The 15024-nt window shown below is 45.3% G+C and overlaps 2 protein-coding genes across 2 annotated transcripts in view; both read left to right on the forward strand.

Moving 5' to 3' along the window:
* Window positions 1–974, forward strand: part of cep112 (centrosomal protein 112) — a 102137-nt gene extending 101163 nt beyond the window's left edge. Inside the window, exon 28 of the mRNA XM_067476292.1 lies at window positions 841–974. The gene's annotated coding sequence lies outside the window, so the exon portion shown is untranslated. The remainder of the gene's footprint in view (window positions 1–840) is intronic.
* Window positions 959–15024, forward strand: axin2 (axin 2 (conductin, axil)). The gene is made up of 10 exons (XM_067476301.1): window positions 959–1755; window positions 3605–3736; window positions 5699–5801; window positions 8048–8188; window positions 8311–8843; window positions 8942–9118; window positions 9239–9454; window positions 9605–9739; window positions 10475–10642; window positions 13411–15024. The coding sequence occupies exons 1-10, from the start codon at window positions 959–961 to the stop codon at window positions 13535–13537; spliced, it is 2529 nt and encodes an 842-aa protein (XP_067332402.1). The 3' UTR covers window positions 13538–15024.

A 15024-nucleotide genomic window follows, 5' to 3' on the forward strand; every position in this document is an offset into this window, starting at 1 on the left:
TGCACAGCAGCCGCTGTTGATGCTTTACGCTGTAACTTAGCTTAGAGATCATCTCCACTAAACATCCCAAAATCACAACACGTATCTGGCTGTTTTAAAACCATTTGAACACGTTAAAGGTCTACGAGCACCACTATACTAACCGTGCACGCGCGCACAGCAGCAGGCAGTTTAGTTCATCAACTATTTTGGTCACGTTTTTCCATCTCTTCGAGTTTGTGCTAAATCTGTGTCCTACAGGTAGGGTGGGTGGATGGGGGGGGGGGCTCATTTCGAGCAGATTTAGTCGCTTGTGGTGACTTGTGGCTACTCGGGCATTGAAAAGTGTAGAGGTTAGGAGACATGCCTGCATTCTGATTAGGCTTTAACCCTGACATCAGGCGGATGGATACGGAAGCGTCGGTAGAGTCCGTGCGTAAAGCTCGTGTATTCTGAAGGCTAAATGACTTATTAATGGTTTTTAGTACACAACGGCGCTTTGCATACACGCGATTTACTGTTGCTCGTGTTGTTCCCGCAAAGAAGGACAATGTAAATTCCCTTAAGAGGTCGTTCAGGTGGGTTTCTTTTCGGTGGTGCATGCGCAAAGTCTGTGAAATTTATACATTTTTTTGTGTTAATTTACCAAAAGCGGCTCGCTAGATATCCCATTCCTGCTCGAGATGTGAAGAACTGCTGTTTATGTAATGCTGCTGCTGCAGCGTTTTTCGTATTTCTATCTGTGAACTTTGTGTTTTTCTGTGAAAGTCAGTGAGGGTCTGAAAAGACTCTCACTGCGTCTCTGACTCTTTGAAGTTGAGGTGGATCTGGTTTTGATTAGATCAATACTTTGTGTTTCAGAGAGGAGACGGGCAGCCAAAGAGAAGCTCCCCCGCTGACATAAGAGAGTGAGGAGATTACAGTAGAAGCTCGGAGGAGGCGAACAACACAGAGGCTCTCTCCTGCTGCCTACAGAGCCATGAGCCGTGCGCTTATGGACCATATCGTCAGTAGTTTCCGAGAAGATGCTCCTCGACCCCCTGTGCCTGGGGAGGAGGGCGAGGCGCCCTGCTACCCCGGGAAACTCGAAATGATGAAGTCCGTGGATCCACCTAAAACGGTTCTTCTCGGCTCTCCTCGTTCCTCGGCGAGGAGGAACGAGGATGGTCTTGGGGAGCCAGAGGGGAGTGCCTCCCCGGATTCACCGCTTTCCCGGTGGACAAAGTCTTTGCACTCTCTGCTCGGGGACCAGGACGGTGCTCTTCTGTTTAGGACATTCCTGGAGCGAGGGAAATGTGTCGATACTTTAGACTTTTGGTTTGCCTGCAATGGCTTCAGGCAAATGGACATTAAGGATACCAAAACGCAGAGAGTCGCCAAAGCAATTTATAAGCGCTACATTGAAAACAACAGCATTGTCGCCAAACGGCTCAAGCCCGCGACTAAAACATTCATACGGGATAATATCAAGAAGCAACACATAGACTCTGCTATGTTCGACCAGGCGCAGACCGAGATCCAAACCAACATGGAGGAGATTTCGTACCAGATGTTTCTGACCTCTGACATCTACCTCGAGTATGTGAGGACTGGGGGAGAAACCCCAAATCACGTTAACTCGAACGGGTTGGGCGACCTGCAAGTGTGTGAATACCTGCCCACGCTCAATGAAGAGGAGGAGTGGAGTTGCGATTACAAAGCCAAAGCGCTGGTCGGGCTGTCAGCGAGGACGCAGAGGGCCCCGGTGGTAGTGGAGGTGATGGAGAGGGGATACAGGTACGGCTGAAACGCCTTATAAACTGTGCATGTAGCCATCATTTAAAGCTGTGCGTGTTTCTAATGCGTATAAGCGGAAAACACATTCTGTAATCACTTCTCCTAAGCGTGTCCGTTAGGGTTGCAGACTAACTCTGTCTCCAACAGCAGCCCTCTGCTGGCATTCGCCTGGGTTTCCGGGACTTTGAAATAGTTAGGCAGAATGAGGGATCGCCTTCCATGGGAAAAGTTCACAGTGCTCTGGCTCTAGCCAGCAAAAAATAGATGATGACATTGCGATGCTATGCCTCCTCCTGTACCCCACTGTCCTCAAGCATTTTGGCAGTGATATAAATCTATAGATGTGTAGATCTATAGACAGCGATATGGAAAATATGTTCTGTAGCTTTGGATGCTTATTATGGTCACTGCCTGTCAGATTTTAAGAGACTAACATCAAAGTACCCATTGGCAGTGCAGCCCAAACAAATGACCTGGAAGAGTTTATAGACATATATACAGTTTAGGTTTACGTACATCATGTTAGAATTGTGTCATTGAGCATTTTAGAGAGGAGTGCTTATGAGGCATTACACCACAGGTTACGCTAAGAGTTTTAACTTTGATAATGAGTGTGACACATCAAGAAACCTGGCAGCTAACTCCTGTAGACAATACAGGAGACGTATGTATTGGTGGGGTTAGTGGTGGGTTCCTCACATCCCAGACTTTCCTTTAGTGTGATGCTCTTTGGCCGAACCAGTGCCTTTCCCTGCTGCCATTGTCACTCTTTAGAATCCAAGCATGTGGAACCCATTTCTCTCTCCTTTGCTTCCTTTTCCTCACCTCTTCTCCTCTGACTCAAGTTCTTTTTAAATGAAAAAGAAAACAAACCCTGAACGGCAGCAGCTACAGTAAAGAATCAACACCCCCAACCCCTCGCCACCACCTCCCCAGCCCTTTCACTTTCTTCTTCCCTCTTTTCTTGTTTGCGTCAATTCTCCTCTGATTCCCTGCTTCACTGCTCCCCCCCCCCCCCCCCCTCCTCCCTCTCTACTTTTATCTTTTATCCTTTTTGAAAACTCAGGGATGGGGACTGTAAGGCATGCTTTTGGAGCGAAAGTGAGGGGAAAGAGAGTGGAAAGGAAGGACAGAAAGAAGGGGGGGGTTAGCTGGGGGGGGGGGCAACTCGTGAAAAGAAAGGGAGGGAGAAGAAAGGATAAATGAGTGTGTGAGAGAGGCATGGAGGGAAGAATGCATGGCCAGCTGTGTTAAATACCTGACGCTTTGGAAACGCTTCGGAAGGTCAGCCTGGAGCTAGGGGCCTTCAGCTTTAGTGAAGATCCCCCTCTTTTTTTTTTTTTTTCTCCCCTTCCTTTCCTCCTCTGACAGAGACTCAGAGCTTGCGCTCTATACTTTTTGGTCAGTCCTCCTTTTTCTCCTCCACATGTGCCATGGCAGGAATGCACACACAGCAGGAGATGTATGCTGAGGAAAGACTGAGTATGAATGAGAGAACTGGAAAGAGAAATCTGGCTATTTAAGAAGGCATAAATGGGGCATTAGGAGGAAACTAAAGTTTTCCCAGTGCAGATTACTTGGTGGAGGACTTTTGTTTGACCCCAAGACTATTTGGTCACAAAAATTAATTACAGGGGGTAGTTAATATTTGTATCAGATAGACACAAATACATGTTCCGTCATTCAGCCACTTGTGCCCCTAATGTCACTAAAACCTCAGAAGATACAATCTGTCTAAAATGCATTCAACTTCCTTCTCAGGAGAAGGAAATTAAATGTCACCCACCTGCTGACCACTCCCAGTGCTGCATAAGTAATAACGTGAGCTCTGTTGTTGTAACTTCCACAGATCATACAAGAGAGGAGACTCGCTCAACCCCTGCCATGTGGGCTCTTTTGCTCCCGTCAGCAGCACCAATGACAGCGAGGTGTCCAGTGACGCTTTGACCGATGACGCCATCTCCCTGACTGACAGCAGTGTGTAAGTAACCATCTAGAAACATTTAAGTGTGTCAGATTGGCAGTGCAGGAAGGTGTTTCAGAAAACTTGGGATGTCTTAATGGAGTAATGCTGGGTGTCAAACCCTGTGGTAGAAATATTGATAAATGTCGCTCTCCTGAAGACACGGAAGCAACCAGAATTTATAGCACGAATGAGTGTTGAACCCCATCTACATATTCTACGGTAATTTTTACTGTAAATGACAAAGGGCTTTGTGAGTTGATACATAACAATGAGTATAGGCCTAAAATTTAGTGCATCGAAGTTTGACTGTGAAAACATGCAAATGTCCAATTAAAACGTTTTTCTTGACGTAAACAACTCATCAGTCATCAGTTTTATTTTTCCGTCCGGTAACTGCTCAGCCAAGAAATCTAAAAATTATTTCAGCACAAAAATAAAGTTCAAATGCTATGTCCACATGTGGTTTGTGCTTATCTATGTACGTGCCTTGGACAACGTTCCTCTGAAGGATTACTTGGCATAATCACGTGTCTTTCAAGTGACACAGTACCATGAAGTCATTGTGTAGGGCACAGCTCAAGGCCAGCAGTGCTCAGGTCAGCTGATGAGGACATAAAACTGGAGCACATTTTGATAAAATGTTCTTCCTTTCCTCATCTCACTCGGGAGGCAACAAAGTGTACATGGATGATGTCAGTGAAACAGCACGGTTACCTATGACCAAGCTAAAAAAAAAACAAAAAAGGGGGCTGTAACACTGATGTTTAGTGTAAGCAGTGGGATGGGCTACACATACAAATGGCAGCTACAAAGAGTTTTTACAACAGGGAGTCCTCTCCTCTGGCATATCTCTAGACAGCCCTGCTTCAAAGAGGCCGAGGTCCATATAGCCTTATTCTGCTGTACTTTGCCTAGTGCAGTGACAAAGCCCTGGCCTCAGGGACGCAACCCTCCCCCACCCCATTTCCTGCTTGATCTGGCCTTGATCGGAATATCTGCCCCTCTTTAGGTCAGTTAAAAAGACCCATAAACATTTGAATCTCATTTACAGATAAAGAAAAGAAAAGAGAAGAAAGAAAGCAACAGGGGAGGAGGCGGTTGGGTGGGAAAAGAAAGAAAGTGGTGGAGGGGGGATTTTTGCTTATATCTTATTTATGGATTTGCTTGGACGCTAGGGAATGCAGCTGCGCAGACTTCAAACATTACCTTATCTTACAAACCAGCCTTTTGATGTGCGGAGATCAGAGGCTGGCTGCGGCAGTGCTTGCCAAATGAAGATTTGGGGGGGTGGGGGGCTGCTTATGCGCATGACTGTGGCATTTCAAAGCAAATGTGGAAAAGTGCTCCTCAGTTAGGCTAGGTCACCAGGAAACTGCTGTTTAGCATGGGAGAAAAGACACTGTTTTACACTGTCAACATCTTCATTTTCCACAATGGGTTTTTTTTTTTTGTTGAATTTATTTTTTTCAGCCTTTCACATAGATTTAACTAGGTTAGCTACACCTGTGGGTCCTGGAGGAAGCCCTTTGAATAAGTAGCTAATGCTAACAGTGTTCCCGCAACATAAAATCAGTGGGGGAATGCTATTACTGACACACACATCTGCTGGCCAGGAGTAGTGTGTGCGTGTGCGCATGTGCACAGTGTTTGAAAGGAAATGACCAGCAGGGTGCCCAGTGCTGAAAATGAGTGTCATTTCTAGGGCAAACAAAACCTCCTAACACCTCACTGTGAACCATGTAACCTCATCAGCTCCAACACACATACGAGACTAGAAACGCTGGCATGATTTACCTCTGAGTATCTTTTGTTCTCACATTAAGCCTCTGAGATCAAAAACATGGGGGATGGCAGAATTAATAAATTAGTTTTCATCTTGCTTGAACTTCTTTTGATCTGCTCAGTTGGCTACCAGGCTTCTTCCTGATGTATTTGATTGGGTAATTGACCTTTTGTGATCTGTATGCACACCCCCAGAGATGGCGTTCCTCCCTATAAACTGGGCTCCAAGAAACAGATACAGAGAGAGATGCAGCGCAACATGAGGATGAACAGCCAAGTCTCTCTGCCTGCTTTCCCTGTAAGTACACAAACACACACAACCACACATGCTCAAAGCTCTTTTTGAACCTGGGTCCCACAGTGTAATTTCCATACCACCCTCTGTTCCGGGTCTCTCTTGGTTCTATGAATAGTACCGTGCAAACTGTATTCGGCATTCTCAATTCAACAACACCAGCAAAGATGTGAAGAGTAACGTCAAAGACCCAGCCTCCCACTCACACACAGATATACACACGCATACAAACACAAGCCCCCTTGCTACCTTTGGTGTCACTTACACCCCCATTAGGGTTTCTTGAAGTCTACGGGAGACGGGGAGGTCTCTAAGCTGTTTATCACCGCAGCGCTCAGAACACGCCAGGGTTTTTCTTCCCCACCAGTGCTGTAAATATGGAGAATAGGGAGAGATGAGGAAGATCTCTGCCGCTTTATCCCGAGGGCTCTGAAATCAGCGAGGTTCCCCAACAAAAACACAAAGATACTCAGACACATTCACACGCACAGACACACACACACAGTGCTTTGATCCAAGGATGAATGGAGCAAATGCACAGGGAAGTGACAACTTCCAACAGTGCTGGCCCCCTTTTTTCCATAGCACACATACACATAAATATAGTCCCACACACACACACTCAGCCAGCCAGCCCCCTCCACTAACAGTGAGGCATCTAAGGAAATAGTTTGAGCATGTCATATGAGCTCTTAGTGGGTCAGGACAGAGTTAGTAGCTTAAGGCTTAAGAGAAGCTAACTGCAGGTTGAGAAGAGGACAGGAAGTGGGCTCAAATATAGGTAAAGAGACATCTTGCAGACACAGCAACTGCAGAAAAAACCTGTTAACCTGTTACTATTAACTGTATGAAAGCATCTTTTCTGGACTTAAGTAACCTGTAACAGTCGGCCTTCTTATTGGTTAACTGTCCTGTACACAAGGAACCCAGTTTCTGTAATCGGGGGTAGAGACACCTGATATCTCCTGGAAAACACCAGTTTCTCTTCCATGTGTATGTATAACCAAGCGTCTGATTTACCTTTTTAAAAGAGAAAATCAGCGTTCAGACTGTACAGTGAAAGTAGTGGAGGGGCTGGATGAACAGATACCACGACTCAGAATGATGTGTACTTGTTTGAAATCAAGTCCAAGTCAAACTGAAACTAACACAAGTTTATTATTGTGAGGTTTATAAGTCACTTCCCACCACATGTTTTTTATTTGGACAATTTGCACTGTGTAAAGGAGCTCCCTCGTGTCTGTCTGCCGGTCTTTTTCTGACAGTGCTTTCAATCTGCACCAACACAGCAATAAAAAGTCATACGGTTAAAATGCATGAGCCTTTCAAAATAAGTGTGAGGTAGAGGAGAAATCTTTTGCTGCATCTCACTTACAGTAACTAGGTTACTTAAGTACATGTAAATGCAGTCACTGTCCCCCTTTTGCTTTATTTTTGCCTTTTATTCTTTTGTTTCCTGTCTGATTTTTGGCATTGGCTGCCACTCCCATGGTGCACCAGCCCCAGGCTCCATCAGACAGTTCCTCTTTTTTGTTTTTTCCAGTCTTTTCTCTTCTTCTTTCCTACTACAAAAAAATGGGGGAAACAAAAAAGAACAAAAATAAAGGAAGCCCTAGTGCTAAAATTGCTCATATTTTAAGATGTGTGTGCTCACAAACACCCATTTTCATACTGTCACTATACTGCACCTCAAAGGTGTGTGACAAGGGTGGGAATAAATTACTTCAACCTTTGTGATCTCCCATCCTTTAAACTCCTCCCTCACTTAATTTTCTCTTTCTCTCCCCTCCTGTGAGCATACATCTCTGCATCTAAACTTCTCCCATTTTTCTAATCCCTTATCCTTTCCTCCCTGGAGTTCTCTTCCACCCCCTGTCGATTTGTGGCTTTTATTTCTAGATGTAAAGCCACTGCCTCCCATCTATCTATCCCTCCATCCCTCCTTCCACCACCCTATTCTCCCCTACTGAGTGTTTGATATTTGACGAGGAAGCCTTTGAAGTGAGCTGACTTTAAAGAGGCCTGCTGATGATGACAGGGAGAATCAGCCGAGGCCTGGCCCAGCATGACCATACACCAGGCCTACCACCCCCTGAAACAACCCTGTAGCCATGGGTGCCTATGAGAGCACCCTGATCAGCACCACCAGTGGTGGGGCAGGCGCTGGTGAAGAACAACACGTAGATGAGGAAACTGAAGAAAGCATAAAACAGTTGTATTGTAATGTTTTTTTTTTTTTCTTTACAAAGCATACTTGTCGGCCTCCCAAGGAGATGGTCCCAATGAAACCAGCAGAGTTTGCAGCCCAACTTATCTCCCGCTTGGAGAGCTTAAAGAGAGAGCAGGACACCATCAACTCTCTGGAGGAGAGGCTGCAGCAGATTCAGGAGGTTTGTGTGATGCTGAGCCTTTCCTGAAAAGTGAATCTTATGTTGTTGTTTTTCTCAGCGGATAACCTGATATCCCATGGTGTTTTTTTTTTTTTGTTGTTGTTGTTGTTCTTTTTAACCAGGAAGAGGAAAGAGATGATACAGAGATCATGGGAAGTGCTTCCCAGCTGTCTCCCCACCCCTTGACCTTCCTTTCTGGCTCTTCTGACGAGGACCCTCAGGCTATCCTAGACGAACACCTCTCTCGTGTCCTGAAGACCCCCGGCTGCCAGTCCCCCGCTGTCATCCGGCACTCGCCTCGCTCCAGCTCACCAGAGCACAGGCCCTTCAACCGGGCCAGCTTTGGAATCAAGGCACTGGTGAGGCCTGGACCTTCCAGTTCTTCTGCCAGTAGTCCTGACCAAGCGGCATTCACTGCCTCCTTGGGCGCCAGCAGGACACTTGTAAGCAGGCAGAGCACAAAACACATCCACCACCACTACATCCACCATCACGGCACCCCCAAGACTAAAGAGCAGATCGAAAGGGAGGCAGCCCTCAGGGTGCATGGCCTATGCTCCAGCAGCAGCGATTGCCAGCCCTGCCAGCCTTACCAGCGTAGCCGGAGCCTGGGTAGAGAGATGTGTGGGGCAATCTCAACAGACAACAGCATGGGGTTAGTTCCATGTTTTTCCTTGAATGTGTGTCACCTGTATTCCCTTTTTTTGCTTAGATTTTAGATAAATACAGACTCTCTCCCTCTCTTCCTACCAGGCGTTCCAGCTCTCTATCTAGACGTGTGTGTCGTTCAGGGGCTGAGGATGGAGTAGCAGAGAGGTGTATGGAGGACTGTGGTCCCTTACAGCTGCCAAGTGACACAACAGACCCCACCCAGAATGTTTTGCAGTGGATTCTGGAAAGTAAACGACAGGGCAGACACAAGTCCCACAGGTGAGCAGTAACTGGGAGTGCTCGAGGCCTTTTTTTTAAATGAGTTTTTTTGTTATTTATTCTGAAATTATCCCTATTTGCTTGTTTCTGATTGATATAGTTGTCTTTTCAACCTTGCAGTACACTGAGCAGCAAGAAACCCTTTGGAAGCTCTTCCACTCAAACACACACATGGGGTGGTGGAGGAAGCTGTGGCCACCTACGCAGCTACCAGCCAGCCCAGCCATTCATCCAAGACCCTGCAATGCCTCCTTTGCCCCCTCCAAACACTTTGGCCCAGCTGGAGGAGGCCTGCCGCAGACTGGAGGAGGTCTCCACCAAGACCACCAAGCAAAGGTACACAGAAAGCAGATCGCTGTTGTCAAATATTGATTGTAGCCTCAGTCTGCTTTGTTTCTTGTGTGATTTTTCATTTTCCCAAAGTTGTCACTGGAGATAATATGTGTTCATATAGACTTTTGACATTTTTGTGTTGTCTCCTTACAGGCATTTAGTTTCCAGTGTTCCAAGAGAGAAGAGCCACCTAGTGCCTGTCCAGGGTGGGGGGTCCATCCCTCTGTCTCTAGCCAATCCCAGCTGTGCTGGCCTCCACCTGACCAGCCCCGGGCTCCAGTCAGAAGAGTATGATGCCTCTAGAGTCCTGCCCTCCCTCTCCTCTCCTTCCCTCTGCTCTTCTTCCTCCTCCTCTCAGCCATAGCCTCCTTGCAGTGTACTTCTACTCTTCCTACTTGTCACCTGCACTGCTCACTGCACATATAGGGAGACAGATGAACATGCTACATATAGCACATGTGCACACCCCCACATACAGTTAGTCAAAAGAGAAGGTGACCTCCATTGCAAAGCTTTGTACATAGAAGCCTGGCTCTTTCTCTGTGTTTCCATGAATTGTTTCTATTTGTGATGTATGTGGGGTAGTGTGTAGTCACTGCACCACCTGACTGAGACATCCCTATCATATATATGTATCATTTTTATTGGCTGTCCTTCAGTGAGCTGGCAGTCACCTGGGGCGAACAGAGCGCAGCAAAGAGAGCTTCTCTGAAGTGGGCCTACAAAGCCTTGGACATAGCTGAAGGGGAATTGATAATACTGTGTTCCTTCTCCATGCACACATAACACACACAAGCACACAGTTACTGATGGCACTGGGTCACTCACTCACTTGTGGTTTTCTTTAGTCAGGGTGCTGTTACTGTACTTCTTGTCTTGTACTATCTTCTGGATTGTTGGGTAGAGTCCCTTAGAAGCTTTGTTGTTTCTGATTCCTCCCTTGCTCATTTATCTTGTTTAAGTAGGCCTATAAGGAGGATGTCATCTTCTAACCTTTTCCTTCTCTTTTCTGTCGTTTTGAAGGATGAAGGAGTGTAAGAAGAGCTTAGGAAGCCACGGGCTGTGCAGTGGAGAGACTGTGGTGACGTACTTCTTCTGTGGTGAGGAGATCCCTTACCGGAGAACGATGAAGAGCCACAGTCTCACCCTGGGCCACTTCAAGGAGCAGCTTCGCAAGAAGGGCAACTACAGGTGTGTGTAGCAGGAAAACAGATGTTAAAGTTTTAACAAATTGATTGCAGCGACGTAATGTCAAAGAAAGTTTGTCATTGTTGATTCTGTGGGACTGTGATTGCCAACAATAAAACACTGTCAGGTCATTGGTGTTGATGACGGGAACAAAAAATGATTTCTTTTTTGACATCATTTTTGGTGTGTCCACACAAACCAGCTTACAGAAAACTGTAGAAGCTGTTATAGTGCACATTATTTTGAGTGAATAGAGGAGTCATTTTAGCAGCTTCAGTGGCTGTAATCTGTGACCATTAGCATCCTCGCAGCATAATGTGGTGACATTTTGAGAATTCCAGATGGTCACAGGCTAAAGGGACAAAAGCAAACACTGAAACAAGAAGATATAATGTTAGTTAGCTGGATTGCTAAAGGCAGCATCGTCTAATCTTTGAATTGGGGTCAGCGACTGTGACCTTAAAGACATTAGATTTTATATTGTGTTTGTGTGTGCAGTTAGTTTCAGGCCTGTGTGTGTGTGTGTGAGTGAGGGCTAGGGGGTTGCAATGAAAAGAAAGGACAAGGAGAGTGGGTGTGGGGGTTAGTGGGGTTAGTTGAACTGCAGAGATTTGGGTCCCATCTGGTATTGATTTCCATGCTAAGGCACACTTAATACACATGGCTTTGAAGCCCCGGCCCCTTTCATTTCAACCAACAAAGACTCACACAAATGGCCAGCGTGCAAATTCTTCACTGATGGTATCAGGGGCTCTTTTTTTGCACGTGTGTATGTGTGTTTACGCACATGCATGTGATTGTGTGTAACGTGCACAATGTTTACACATGTTGCAATCATTTTATGGATATTTTTGAAAGGCACATTGTTAAATGCCAGATCCGCTTGTTTGCTGTACTACAGGGCCTTAACTGAGGCCACACCATTTCAGTGTGTTTGCAGAGATTTTACTTTGATTGCTTCTTTCCAGTAGGCATTGAGCAAATAAGAACAAACATTTATTGTTTAGACTGGCATGGTCTTCGAATCAGCATTGCGTTAATAACTACAGCCATCAAACTCTGATTTCTGTGGGGGCATAGGAACCTACAGAAACAGCTTCCTGTCCAGATGTGCACAGCATTTGTGGATCAACAAATGTGACAAGCACTTAGCTCAGAGTTCTTCACATCTGTCGATTTGCTCCTCACACCCACACCTCCCACACCCCATCCTCTGTTCTCTCTGGCTCGTTGTCTCAGTTCCTGTGTCATACCATCCACATTTTTTTTTGGAAAAAGAGCTACTCGGCTGCTTTAATAGCAGCCAGAGAATGTGTGGAGTTGGGTCATTTCATCATGGCAGCGGTTCAACAAAGAACAGTACTGCTGGGCCCTGCCAGACAATATTGGTGCCAGATGTCAGTGCAAATGGAGAGAGAGAAGGGGGGGAAACAGATCTAGCCACATAAAACATGTTCCACTGGAAATTCAGACTCTTGCTGTCTCTGTCTGTCTCCGCAAAAAAAAAATCATGGCTCTTTGAAGATTTTTTTGGGGGGGGGGGATGGCTTGGCTTGACTCTTGTAGTGTTTTTCTGCCTCTTCCAAATAGGAAAGGAGGATACAATTTTCAGACGTGTCCTGAGCTCTTTTTTTGTTGTCTTATTTATCTGTTGTGTTTCTCGTTATTTTCCTCCTTGTGTTCCATTTAGTTGAAGCCTTCCTGTATTTCACATGTTGCTGCTTTTTATTAGTGACCACCCTTGTTCTGACTGGAGCATGTGTGCTCAGCAGCTTTTGACTGTAGATCTCACTTAGTATTGCATGTTTGACTTTGTCAGCCTCCCGTCTTGTTAAAAACAGAACGCTCACAAACACACAAACATTCCAGTAACCCCACAACATGGAGAAAATTGAGGAATTTTTCCATTACATAGTTAATAAGTGAATTCTGAAACCCCCTACCCTAACCAGCTCACCCCTGCTGGTTTCTCTTCTAAAATGGGGATTTGGGGGTTGCATCATTAATGGCCCAGTGAAGTCATGGCTAACAAGAAGCCCCTCCTTAATTTTATTTCTACACACACACACACACACACACACACACACACACACACACACACACACACAGAGAAAGTTGTCAATCCACTGCCCTTCTTATAGCTTTCAGCGAGAGCTCATCAACAGGAGGAAGGAGGAGCACAGTGTGCTGCTTGCTCTTTCTCCTCTTCCTTGTCCTCTAGGTTGTCTTTGTTCTTTTCTTTGTCCCTGTAATAACAAAACGGGGATGAGAAGCCAGTAAAAGCTCATGCATGTGTATCTTCCGACGAATGCAAGAGCGGGTGTGTAGTAGTTGGGGGGGGCTGGGGATGGGTAATGACAGGCAGACTTGCAGGCACCCAAAATTTCAGTCTTTGTCAAAGGACCCCTTCATTTGCACACAGGCCTAATTGGCCCCTGTTAGCAGGGGCAAAACTCACAGCAACATGAAGGAGAAAGAGGAAAAGAAGAAGTAAAGGACTGGAAGGAGGGATGATGAGAGTGAGCCCCTTATTTAGACCAGGAGTGTTTAGCAGCAGGTTCCACCCTTCCCTAAGAAGTCAGTCTGTAGGCTCAGTAAGTTTATAACTGTTTACAAACTCAATTTTCATGGATGGCAGAAATGGAGCTTGATCTAATGAAAAAGTTTGAGATTTTAGTGTATTGTGTTTCTTACCCATAAACTTGAATGCAGTGCTTGCTGTGTGACATAAAAAGTGGGATTTTGGGTCTTAATATTCTTGTCTCTTTCAGGTATTACTTCAAGAAGGCCAGTGATGAGTTTGAATGTGGCGCTGTGTTCCAGGAGGTGTCCGATGACAGCTCCTTGCTGCCCACTTACAAGGGCAAGATCCTGGGTAAAGTGGAGAGAATGGAGTGAGAGCCTGCCGCCAGTATTGAGGAATAAACTTCAATACATACTTCACACAACTCTATGGATGTATTCCTTCATGCTCACACACACACAAAATGTGTGTCTCCTAAGCTAAGACTATAGTAGGACTGGAGATGCTGAAGCAATGTTGAGATGTGGGCAATGGACACAAATGGAGGAGACAAAGGAAGGACTATTTATCGCTCTTACAGGACTACCATTTAAAGCCGGCCTTGAAGTGAAGAACGTGACAGACTGTTGCTCAACTGAAACATCTCCATGTTTCCAGGAGAGAGAACTCTAGAGACTCTAGGTGAACAACCACTTGTCAAAGATGCAGGGAAGTGGGTTTAAATCTAAGACTGACTGCCTACCTGACCCTGCCTGTGCCAGTGTCCGGCTATGGGCACTTGCTAGCACATCACTAATATATAAATGTATATTGCAATGTATTCTGATGCTCATATTGCTGTGTAAAGATTTATATTGCTATTTATTGGAAATATCCCTGCCCCGAGCCTGGTATTCCATGGACAAGCTGCTTGGAGCTTGGAGGACTTCTCCAAATTTCTGCATCTGTGATTGTCCCCTTCTGAACATCGGTTCTCAAGCAAAGGATACGATTTTATTCATTTTCGGCCCCTCGCGTTGAGCTGAAACTTCAAAAATACCTCTTTTGAAAACACCACTCCTGGTTCTGGAGATTTAGTGGGACATCTCTTATCTCTTGGCTAGAGAGCGTACTGCTGAAACTTCAAGAATAGCTCACTATATAGTTTGATAGTATATTTACTACTGCAGTGCTATTTGTGGCTGTGTCCCTATCGGCTCTGAAGGGCCCCTGAGTGTACTATGACAACAGAATGAAAATGCTATTAATGTTAAAGTCCCAAATTTGGGACATTGCCCAGCTAGCCTTGATCGGTCGCGCCTTAGTGCCTTTGTTTCTGTGGCGCAGGCATTGCACAAATAGCCTATGTATTTAGTAAGAGAAGCCTGTTTTGAGCAGGTCCTCAAGTTCCCGAAATGTGTTTACACCAATGTTATTTACCATCAAAAATCTCTAATGTGCTCCCCAACATACTTTTCTTACATGTGTGTATGTGAGTTCCTTCTGGTAGAGTTGCTGTGTGTGTATTTGAAGCCTCCGCTATGATCTACAGATAATGATGGTGATTTACACTATGTCCATAGTGTTTAAATTAAGTACAGTAGCTGTGCCTACATGGATTCTTGCCGTGTTTTACCCAGTTTTCAGGGTCCAATTACTCCCTTGGTTTTTCAAGGGGCTTTATGTCGAAAAGATATTTTTATGCCTTTTAGTATCCATTTCTTCATGTTTATGTTTTATAATATTTTCATGGCTTCCTCTGCTTCACTTGTAAACTGTAAATTATGCATTCTATAGAGCTCAGTTGAAAAGATGCCTCGGTACTTTAATTATTGTAATTATGAAGAGATGTAGCCTTTATTAAAATGTTCTATTTTTCAAA

Source organism: Channa argus, chromosome 15 (genome assembly GCF_033026475.1).
Source record: "Channa argus isolate prfri chromosome 15, Channa argus male v1.0, whole genome shotgun sequence".
In the NCBI taxonomy this organism is placed as follows: Eukaryota; Metazoa; Chordata; class Actinopteri; order Anabantiformes; family Channidae; genus Channa; species Channa argus.